At 40.3% G+C, this 12,225-nt stretch overlaps 1 protein-coding gene across 9 annotated transcripts in view; it reads left to right on the forward strand.

The window, feature by feature from the left end:
• Positions 1 to 12,225, forward strand: part of LOC122778314 (LIM and calponin homology domains-containing protein 1-like) — a 75,200-nt gene that overhangs the window by 31,848 nt on the left and 31,127 nt on the right. For all 9 annotated transcript variants that reach the window (XM_044040056.1, XM_044040057.1, XM_044040059.1 and 6 more), the window contains exons 4-5: positions 5,799 to 5,905; positions 9,094 to 9,124. In XM_044040056.1, coding sequence (XP_043895991.1) covers positions 5,799 to 5,905; positions 9,094 to 9,124 — 138 coding nt within the window. The remainder of the gene's footprint in view (positions 1 to 5,798; positions 5,906 to 9,093; positions 9,125 to 12,225) is intronic.

The raw sequence follows: 12,225 nt of genomic DNA on the forward strand, positions 1-12,225 counted from the left end.
TGAGGTGTTTCAGTACAGTGTAACATAGTGGAGCCCCTTCATGATGACCTAAGACTGTGATCTGGCATGAAGTGGTCTTTCAGGAGCAGTAAAGACATGTAAACACAGGCAGAGAGAAAGTCCATATTCAATCTCACGCCAAGTGTGTTTTCTTTCCTCCCTCCTGACTTGCTCTCTATATGTGATGTCTGAAATGTTGTTGAGGGAAAATGCTACAGCAGTTTAATATATCATCGATATGGACATTATTTACAGGTTATGGCCATGACACGACCGCAGTACGATAATTTCACTATGACAATTCTCTAAAATCAGTGTCTCATTTGGTGTGATTTAGGGGGAAAATACTAATTTTTCCTTTAATAATTAAAAACCACAGGTGTTGAAGAAGTCAGCGTATAGTAATGACAGATTATTGAGATGTTAAGAAAGAGCGATACGGGCCACGAGGACAGAAGTTGAAGCACTTGAAGACAAACAGTTCACGGTGACGTGTGGGTGTTATTGGACCAAAAGAAGACAGAACAGACGAGGAAGTGTGTCCTGGGCTGAAATAGCTTTTCTTATCTCGTGGCGTCACTGACTTTTAACAAGTGGCAGATAATTGCACAGCCACCATTCTTTTTTGACCTTTTTTCCACCGTGCAATAACAGCTAGAATAACAATTGATGATCCCATTAGAGCTTTTATACCCAACAACTTCTGCACCACTCTGGCTGTGATAAGTGTGTAAGTCACTTTCTGACACTGGGGTTACATTTTTGTTGGGTTTTCTTTTTTTATTTCATTGGTTTATGGCCTAATGGACTCAATTCAGCTTGACTGCTCTGCTTGATCCATCAGAACATTGTTCCTTTCTGTCTTGGTACAATAATTCTATTCCTACTTCGTATTTTTATGTTGAGATTCTTCATTTTACCTGATTACTTACTGTAATCCTTTTGTTATTTGCTGTCATTTTTCTAATTCTGATCCTTTGCTGCTGCTGTTAAAATTGAAATTCCCCAGTGTTGGATGAATTAAGTCTAATCTCATTTACTTTAATGTATGGTGATGTGCACTTTAATTTAATCTACAAAAGAATAATACCAAACACTGATATCATCAACATAGAAACTAGCCAGTTTTTGAGATTAAAGGAAGTCAGACTTGGTCCCTGTTACAAATAAATGTAACCCTTTAACACAGAGTATCACAGACATTGGCAAAGTTTCAAATCGGTCTATTTTAGCAATATATTTTTAGGTTTTTTTTCACTGGGTATCACACGCCTTTGTGGAGATTGATGCATATAACAACTTTATTATTATTATAACAAAACAAATCTAATTAGCAGCAAGGACAAACATGACAATTACAGGACATAAAAACATAATGTGACCATTACTAATTGGTCCAAAGGGGGGAAATGAATCACAGACTGAGGACAACATGTTTATGCGACATGGAGAAGTTGACATAAGAAAGAAAGTCACACCTTCTGGCTGAACAAAATGACCCTTTATACTTTTAGTTTCATAATTCTGTCTTTTAACCCTCCTGTAGCTTTTTCTTTCCTCCCTCTGGCTGTGATTAGGGAGGTGAGAAACACATCAACAAGGGGTCTGCTGTTATCTGGCCCATCGTAATAAAACACAGGCGACTCCCCCTTCCTCTTCCTGTTTGGGGGGCTAATGGGAAAATGAGTCTCTGAGGAGTTTTGGGCTGTTTTGTAATCAGAGCAGCTACCTCAGTGTGGGCTCCGCGTTCCGCCGGTGAACAGGTCGGGTTGTTGGCGTGTCCTCTGTTACGCTCATGTTTTACAGTGTGTAAACACACACACTGCTGATCGGCCTGACAGTTGAATGGCACTGATTCACGGGCTTAAAAAAAAAAAAATATTGTTTTTCCGGATGTCAAGTTTTACGGCAACAGGCGTTTGTGTCATTTTTCCTGTGACGCACAATAAAAACACTTTAGGTTGTTCTGTAAAACTGCTGTAATTCTAGGTTTATTGATATTTATTCCATAAGTGTGCCATAATTATAGAGGATATATTATTTGTGATAAGATAAGAACACATTTTAGGTCACATTCACAAAATGGAAACAAAGTTCCCCGTAAAGAAGCTTTATGTTTTATTGCTATGCTATGTTGTGCTATAGGTTATAACTTTGTTTTATTATTTCCTTGGCAGGAATAAACAGGATTAGGGTTAGATCCAAAATCAGGACTTCCTGAGAAACTGTGGTGGGTCTTGTCTTGTTTCTATCAAGTAAGAATGGCAGTGTGTGTCGTGTTTAGCGAGACACGCGCTCGCTCTGTAAAGTAACTTTTTTTTGTTACCTTTTAACGCATTACATTTTGCTCGTGAAAGTTATTTATGTGGCCCCTCCGCTGACCATTCTTCTCCACTTCACACATTTCGTTGTAATTTATTGCTTCTTTTTAACACTTGTTAATCTTACCACAGTGTTTTTTTTTTTATTATTTCCTCACTGGGAATGACTTTTGCCCAAATTTATTGGGAGTGGATTGTATTAAAGTCAACCTCTTACCTCCCAATCCTTCTCTAAACACATTCAACTGTCAATCATGTCTGTGCAGTAGACGCCCAGTTTCCTGTGGCAGTGACCTGCACAGTCACACACACACACACACCTCACTGTTATTCTTTAGGTATAATTGTAATATGCTACTAAATGAGCCCTTTTAATTATTTGTTGTTTTCTTGATTATTGTTCCTGATTCTGCTGAACACCAGCTGACAGAGGAGGGGGGAGTGTGGGACTTATTGTTATTGTTTTAGCTTCTTTAGGTCTGAGCTGAAGTCAATCTGTGACAACTGAATATACTGGCAGTCGTTTTTTACAAGTTGATTTGTTTGTCTCTCTTGGCAGCAGTGAAAACATGATTCCTGAGATTTGTGTTGTGCTCGGGACTGTGATGTTTCATAATTAGATTATCAATTGTTGAATTACTCATATTTTGCACTTGCGAAATGTTTTCAGGGGTGACACACCAGTTGTCTTCCGCCAGCGACCGGCAGCTCCCAAGTTTATTGAATTTTCTTGTTATTAAAAAAAGTCTAATTTTCCACCAAGTTGCTCCATTTCAGAGTTCACCGTGAAGTTTGAAATGTTCACCCCTCCTTGTGTCTTTCAAGACAGATATTCCCAGTTTGTGTTACTTTCTCTACAAACCTCATCCAGTTTGGATGAAAACTCGTTATAAAATCATCCCCTTTTTCAGCTTGTTGTGACCTTATTGTTGTGAGTCGTCACTTGTTACTGATCCACATGCTTTAATAATTGGATGCAAATGAGCAGAAAGCCTGTGTGTGTGTGTGTGACCCAGTTAATCCCACTATAGGTGTGTTCTCCCTGGGGTAAAGCAGTCATGAGATTACTGTGTCCTTTGACAAAGAGAAGACTGTGTGTGTGTGATATTGTATGTGCGTGCGTGTTTGTGTATCTGTGGGTGGGGTTGCTTCATCAAGAGTGGAGAGTTGTAGCTGTCCTGAAAACACAGGAAGCTGCAGGGTGGGTTTTGAGGAGGTGTTTTGCAACAAATGGCAAAGGATCGTGAGAAAAACAGTTTCCAAGTGTGTGTGTGTGTGTTTGTGTACTTGTATTTGTTACCCCTTTTAGGATCCTTTTGGCATGGACCAGTAGTCTTCATGGAGTCCAAAGCCTGGTCTTAATAAGAGCAGAATCTCATTTTTGAAGAACTGGTTAAGATTTGAATTGCAGCTTGGCATTAACTGGTTAAGATTAGGGATACAGGCTGTGTTTAGGTCCAAATGAATGCCAGTGCAGTGTCCTAACAACAATAGCTGTTTATATATTTGCACACAAACCAACTCTGCATTTAACCCATCGTTATTACACACCAGTCGTGAACACACACACACACAGACCTGGCACAGAAGCCGTGGGCAGCACTTATCTGTGTCCAGGGGTTCAAACTGGTGACCCTCCAGTTACAAGCCTGCAACCCTTTCATTGCAGTGTTTATAAACCGAGCATCTGCATGTATGTATAAAGTTGATTAAACATCATATTTTTATAACTTTGTTCATGGTGTATGTGAATATAAGCAACATTGTATTTGTGTGTCAGTGTGTGAGAGATAGAGGGGTTCCCGGGACAATCAGGGTGTGGAGAGGAAATAGTGACACCCAGAAAGGGCGGGGGGGTGGCGGTGGGAAGGACTTCTGACTGTGGCCCTCAGAGGGATAGAGAGACGGAAACAAAGAGAGGGAGAGAGTGAGGGAGAGGGAGAACCTGGGAACGAGAGAGGAGAGCTCAGCTCAGGTTGCACCCAACAAAGAGTCTGTCAGAGAGAGCAGAGATGTGAGAGGGAGGAAGACTGAGATGATGGAGAGACACTGAAGCGAAGAGACGGGAAGACGGAGAAAGTGCAGGTGAATCAGGAGAGATTGAAAAAAGAAGAAAACAACGGGGAAAGAATACACTTGAAGGAAAGAAAGTGAAGATAGAAAGTTGGAATAATCTGAGGGAGGACGTGAAAGTGAGCTGGACACAAACCTTGGTGGTGTCACATTGCTGTTGAGCAGGTAGCCTAACCCTGATTTTCATGTCGTGCACAGACTGTCTGTGTGTCCATGTGTTTGTGTCTGCTCTCGTTGTGTGTCCATGTGTTTGTGTCTGCTCTCGTTGTGTGTCCATGTGTTTGTGTCTGCTCTCGTTTTGTGTCTTTGTGTTGCATTTCTACACTTTTTCAGGGTTTTTTTCTCTCTGACAGACAGACTTGGATCTAAATATCTGCAGAATCTTGCTTTCAATCGACTGTTTTTCAGTCGTCGACCTTAAAGCTGCAGTCGTGTTGTTTTTGATGTTATTATTCTGCCTCTGTTCATCAACAGAAATAATCTAACGTTATCTGTTTGCTGGGTCTTGCTTTTTGTTGAGCAATAGAATAACTTTGTGTTTTCACTCAAACTCTGCAGGTGTGTCACTTTAAATGCACATTATTACTGTTTTCTCTCACTGTCATAATATAGAATATATCACTCCCTGTGTCTAACGAGGGAATGTCACTGGGTGTTGATAGACATAAACACCACTGCGCTATGAAACACAGGGAGTCATGTGAACTGTGTCAACTCGTTTGACAATAGCTTGAATCGGATGTATTTGTTTATATTAAAAAGTTACACGCTGCAGTTTGAAGAGGGCGGATATTTTGCAGTTTAGACGATGTGATCAGAGCTGTCTTTTAGATAAAATAAAAACAGATTGAAAAATCTTTAATTAAGCAAAAAAAAGCAGCATGTTGTGGGACAACTGTTACTTTCTTTATGTGAGTAGGACATCAGTTTCCACAGATGCAGCATAACATTATTTCAGGATAAAAGTTACATTTATCTGATATCAGTATCGATAGATACTCAAGGTTTCCCTACTGTATCAGTATAAAACGTGGATTTATTCCTAATCTCTAGTTAGGTTTGGGTGAAGGGGAACTAGAGACCTCTTTATGTCAGTGAGAATAGACAAAGTGGAAGTACAGGTTTCTTCAGCTGAGTGTCCTATGTGTGACTTATTGTGTAACCTGCTTCAGAAATACAGTTGCCATGTGTTAGTGTGTTTTCACCAATAAAATTACATTGTATTAAATTGTTTACATTAGTTTTAATTGATCTCACAAATGTGCTTTTTAAAGCAGGAGAAAGGTCTGAGGTAGCAGGAGAAGCAACAAGTGATGAAACGTTTGTGCAGTGAATGGATGTGACCTTGCTTTTGTGTGTCTGCTAACATCATATAATGTGTGTGTGTGTGTGTGTTTGTTGTAGGACAACCTCAGTGTGTTTCTTCGCGGCTGTGAGGAGTTGGGACTGAAAGGCTCTCAGCTGTTTGACCCCGGGGACCTGCAGGACACGCCGACACGCCCCACCGCCAAGTAAGACGCACAGTTTGTGTGTGTTATGTTTTGTGTTTATTCCAAAGCCAAAGTATTTTAAACAAGTTGGGTAGAAGACAATATTGTGCTATTGATTCATAAGTCTATAATAACCTTTAAGCACAATAGTGTAAATCTAGTGATCTGAGAGATATTCTGTAGACTTCTGCTCCTCATCTGTGTGTTGCATAATACTTGAGGCTAAAATAGTGTAGACAGTCGTAAATGTGTGACGTGTAAATCATCAAATCTCAACTTTAAAGTATAAAAAGGCAACAGAGGTTAGAAACCACGTTGACAACGAAACAAAAGCACAGATCAGGCTTAGTAGACGATAAAAGCTGTCGGGCAGCAGAGCCAGACACACAATCAGCAGACGGATAATATGAAGCATTAAAAGGTACCAATAAATAGAATTTGGGCACTATAAATACCTCTCCACTGTATCACATGACCTTCATCAGCATATGTATTCTGCACACTTGTCGTTCGAGACCTTGGAAATCACTGTTCTTGAGCTTTTGAGTGTATTTTTGATTCTGTTCATTACAATATTATTTGTATTTTTAAATTTAAAAATTACATTTGGACCTGACTGCTCCATTGTTATTGGAGATGTTTCCTTTACCTCTGATGACACATTATAAAGCCATAAAATGACATTGTGGTCATTTTATGGCTGAATATAATACATGTCTTACTTAGTAGCTTTGTTATTAAACAAAGACGTGTGTGTGTTTAGTTTTTAGTGATTTGACTCGATTGTTGAAGAGGAACATAATTCAGTCGTGTGTTTATACGCAGCGTCTCTGTGTGATTTCTTTGTGCGTCTCTCAATCTGTGCGTCGCACAATCACCCACTTCACTGCTAACACAAACAAGTAAATGAGAATCAATGGAAGTTTGTTTGAGTCTGTGTCGGTGAAGCGACAATGGCATATCTGTTCGACACAACTGGTCTCTGTCCAAACACAACAAGAGGCTTTTAAATCACTCGCTGAACAGTGACTTTTTGTTGCTTGGTAACAAAGTCCATGTAGTTATTTTTTTTATATACATACTGTATGTGTTTGTGTGGAACTGTGTGTGTGTGTGTGTGTGTGAGAGAGAACCCTAATGCAGGCAGCCAGTGCATCAGAGAGGTGTCATTCACACAAGGGTTCAGAAAGGTGCTGCTTGAGATGGAGGAGAGAGAGGGACAGGGCTAATGTTAGCTGCTCCACCGGCTCTGTCAGGACAAATAATTGATTGAAAGCACTGCAGTGCGTGTGTGTGTGATTTTACTGTGTTTATGTAGCCTGTGTGCATGTGTACTCAAACCTTCACTGACCAGCCATAATATTAAATCCAGCTGTCCATTATCCGTGTGGAGTGTCCAGTATGGATTTGTGATTTGAATGTTTTAAATTTTTGTTTTTGTTCCCCCAAACCTCAAAAATGTCCTTTTTTGTCCACAAACCTGTGAAACCAGAAATCATCCACATTGTAGATTCAAAAATAACTGTCAAGAGATTAAATTGATGATTAAAATCAATCAAACAACCACAGAAAAAAGTGGCGTGACCTTCAGTTAATAACAAATGCTAATTCACAGGGTAAATAATAACCATAAGGTGAATAACAGGAAGCCTTGTGATTTGAAGGTTCATTTGTTGTTTTGTGAAAAGTAATATATCCACACAATATCCCAAAACTAATAGGAAATATTGGTTTTGTTGTTTCATTGGCTGTGTGCTATTTTCAGTTGTTATGTTATGTAACCATGTGTCGTACAGGATTTTCCTGCAGCTCGTACCCACGACAGGAAGCAGTTGTGAGTCTTCTGTCCTCCAGAGTCACACTGGACTCATCTGACGGAACCGTTTTAGACAGGAAGGTGTAAAGACGGACAGACTGTGGTACAGTGTGTTCTCAGGACTGAAATATACTCGTGCATGTTGATGGAAACGGATCAAAGTGATGGAAAGGAGATCTGGTTTGAGAGCAAATGAAACAGCTATGGATTGATGTCGTTCCTTCACATGTGTAGAAACAAATGTGATGAAAAACAGAATTGCTGTTCCACAATGACAAGATTTGATAAATATCTACAGTACAAAAACATTTTTTTTTATACTTTTACCTCGAAAATGCACAATATCGACAGTCTGAAAATTACATTTTTGTCAGGTTTTCTTTTCTGACAGCTTGCAGAAAACAGTAGAGAAGTATAGATGTTTACACAGACTTGGTCCTGAAATATGATCTAATGTCGCATGGAATCTGTTGGGTTTGTCCTTCAGGTTTTTATCTCTACAATGTAACCGCAGAGAAAAGCTACCTGTCTCTGTGTTTATTCAGTCGGCTGACAAAGAGAGGAGAATGAGGAGGAGGAGGAGGAGGAGGAGGAGTAGTACTGCATATACACATCGTGCCCTTTGGCTACTTTCTATTTGCTCTTCTACTCTTCTTCTCACATTCCTTTCTTTCTCAGGTCAAAGCTGTCATGAAAAATGTAGGCTTCACCTGTTTGTTGAGTGAGTGGAGTATTGTGACACGTTGTCATGTCAGATTTACTGTATCTGACTGTATATATGAGTACAAACAACTCTGCAATTTAAATTTAGATACAAAGCTCAGGAGTGAAGCCATGCATGTTTCCTGCATCACTGATGGCATGATCGTGGTCATTTTATGTCTTAACATAATAGATTTCTTGCTTCTAATACCGTTTTTTAAAAAAATGTGTTTCTCTTGTGACTTCTATTGATGAAAGAGGTGGTGATTTGCATGTTTGCGGTGCTCTTCCTCTGCCTCCCTCCCTCCTTCTCACCCTTATCGTGTGTGTCGGGGTCACTTTCTGACTTCTGCCTCGCTCCACTTCCCCATTTATAGCTTCAAGTGGCGAGCAGCAAGATCCACATCTTTTCATTTTGGCAGCACGTGTGGCGCTAAGTGGCCACTGCTGTGGCGTTTCTTCACTGCACCTCTCAAAGTTCACTTGGCAGTCGAAGCATCCGAGCGCTGCCGAGTCAAAAACAGGAGTCGTCTTTGTGAATGAAACACTGGCGCAATACAGCAGCTTTAGGAATGTACTTTTTGCTGCTTCGTTTTTTGCATTTTATCTAAAAGACAGTGTCTTTAACAGTGTCAGTGGTTAAACTTGAACACAGAACTCATGGTCTCCTTCTGTCTCCTTCTCTCCCCAGGGGAAGTGACTGCAGCCGAAAACTCAAGAATGTAAGTGAGACTTCTGGATTACAGTGGGATAATTTGTTTGTGTGCTAAATGTATGTTTGTATGGAAGCTGTGATTATGGCCCAGTCTTTGTTTGTATGCTGTGGTTGTCATGTTTTATTTCAGCTGCTCTTGTCTTGTCTGTTTCACCTCTGTCTGGACTTTATCAGCCTTTTCTAGCTTCAGCTCTGAGACTGTTCTTTATTTTAAACCCCTGTAAAAAGCACTGTGTTGTTGGTTGGAGAACTTCAGTAATTTGGACCTAACTGATCTCACGTTGATGCCACAGATGTACAGACATGTTGTCCATGTTGGTGTAGTGGTTAGACCTGGGTTTGTGAGGCTGTTTCTGCATGGAGTTTGCAGGTTCTCCACGTGTGTGCATGGGTTTTCTCCGGGTTTTCCTCCCACAGTCCAAAAATATGCAGATTTGCCCCGCTGTGACTCTCATGTGGAGGATGAAGTGGTAGAAGATGAGTGAGTTAATGCTGACTCTCTTGATTACGAGCAAAAACAGAAATTTAAAGGCATAATAGAGCATACATTTGGCAACATGAACACACAATAAGAAATTTTAATTGAAACAACAATTTCACCCACTGTTTTTCTTTAAAGTCACATGTATATGTACATATACACAGAGGTGGAACAAGCGTTGGTACCTGTATTGGTAAAGGCAGAACCATGAATATCAGATTGAAGAGACCTTAAAGTGGATCTGTTCTTAATATCAGTACAATTTCTGCAAGTTGTACTAATTCTTTGTCATGTCCGTTAGACGGTAATCTGCCATTTGTCACTTTATTCAGTGTAATCTTACACGTTTATAATTCATAATATTACATGATTCCCCAACTTATTTTCTAGTTTTAGTTTTGCTCTTCTAATCACTGAGGTTTTACTGCATTTCTTTTCTTGATTGTTCAGTTTTATGTCCCGATCCTTGTCTCCACTCATGTTTGTCACCATCCTTTTTTTCCCCCTTCTTCTCACAATGCTGCTTTAAGACGTACAGCACATGAGAATGGTAGCCCTGCCCACTCTGCAGTCAAAGCAGGGCTCCCTCTCACCCATCCCTCCACCTCTCCCTCTCTCTGTGATGCTGCTGTGCACCACACAAGTGAATGTGTTGAGCTGCAGAGCTAGTCCCGGGCTGCTCGAGCCCTTTCGGCTGGCTCCACACTGGGGAATCTCGGCTACACTCAGTAAAAGCCAGACTTTTCAAGCACCAAAGGCCTACAAATACCCAGCAGCCACTGCTACTACGACATGCCGTGGATTTATCCTGCAGACTCAGGCTGAGGACTGGGATTTGACAGCAGTTGTTTTGTGCTGCACGTCACATTTTGAGAGGTGAAGAAACTGCAGCAGGTGGAATGTGCTGATGTGGTGAAAAACGAGGTGTTTGGCAAACGGATGCGCTTTTAAAACAAAGAGTGTTTTGCATGAATGGGTGGAATTTGGCTGTAGTCATGACATGATTGTGTGTGTGTCGTGAAATATGTATGTGTGTATGGAGCAGTGCAGGTTTGCAGATAGTGACAAGTGCTGAAAGTGCCTGTGCATGGATGTGTGTGTGTGTTTTGAGGTTTTGAGGTTTTTTCTTGCGTTTGCATCACTTCACGGTGTTTGGACATGAAACAAAGATGACTGTTGTTTCTCAGTGGAACCTCTTTGACAGGTCTTTCTGCTTGTGTCTAAGAGGGAGAGAGAGCGGGAGAGAGACTACTGCTGAAACTGAAGTGGCAAAGCTGCCGTGACACTGCATCACTTCACTGTTTATATTCCTGTCAGTCAAAAATCCTCTTCAGTGTGTTTTTTGTGTAGTTTCGATTTCCCGTCATTGAAGGTGTCTGTGCTGTAATGCAGTTTTTTGCTGTGTGGTGTCACGTTACATGTCTAAATCACTGGGGTCACACAGTTGTGAAATACTGTAGTTGTGCACCAAATGGGAATCAATATTGATGCATTTAAAGCACATGAGCAAGCAGCAGAAACACAATTGCTGCTGACCCACTTCTAGTGGGAGCTGGCACCAGTCTGCTCATTGTGTTGGTGACAGAGAAGCAATACACCGCCCTGCTCAGTGGAGTGAAATTCTCCTGATAATGTGCTATAAGTGTAGGACTGCACTAGCAAAGTATCTTATAACTGCTATTCTTAAAAAAACCCAAACAGTTTTCATCGATTTTGATAAATTCTGGTTTGATACAAGGGCTTATTTTTTAAGACTTCATAGCCTCTGCTCGATTAGGGATCAACAATATTGGACTTTTTGTTGGGAGTGTTAAGACTGATAACCGATAGAAAACTAATATATACAGCATATATACTTTTTTCCCTGCACCCAACTGCATACTCTTCTGTAGTGAAATGCCTCGTGTTGCAGCAGATTTAGATTTTCTTCATTGAGCAAAATAAATAAACGTACTAAAATAATATTTGGAGAGGGCACCAGCCTAGAAGGCTAGGAGGTAGCAGCCTATGTAGCCGACTGCTATGCTATCCTAATATACATTTTAAAGCCAATATCTGTTGGTATTGATATCAAGCATAAAAAACAGAATAAAACACTGTTTTATTATGTGTCATAACAGAAATGGATGAAATTGGAGCACTTTTTCAAAACTTTGAGGGAAATTTGGTGATAACATAGCATAAATTACATTAGAAGCATCAGACCACAGTTTGTGACTAGGTGAGAACCGAACATTGCATTGTTGAATTTTTCAGATTTTTGTTGTTATGGGGATTTCCCAGTGTATTTAAACCCTGCAGCTTTGTGCAGTTTTATAGCTCAGGTGTTGATGTTATGATAAAAAAAAGCCATGATCTTTTCCTTGCCCTAAGCAGGTGCTTTTTAGGCCTCAACTTAGCCACAGTTAATAATCTGTGACTACAGTAATTACAGTGACGTAACCACATTCATCAGTTATCATCACACTCATTTCCTAATGTGTACTAAAAGTGTTAGAAGGTTTTAGAACGAAACATGTAAATAAGAAGCAGAATTGTTTTTATTGAGAAATGCGAGCTCACACATGCACATCTGTGGTGTGCACAAACCAACGATTGCAGCATGATCAGAATGAGTTGCAGCTCAA

This window comes from Solea senegalensis, linkage group LG12, assembly GCF_019176455.1.
Source record: "Solea senegalensis isolate Sse05_10M linkage group LG12, IFAPA_SoseM_1, whole genome shotgun sequence".
Classification (NCBI taxonomy): Eukaryota; Metazoa; Chordata; class Actinopteri; order Pleuronectiformes; family Soleidae; genus Solea; species Solea senegalensis.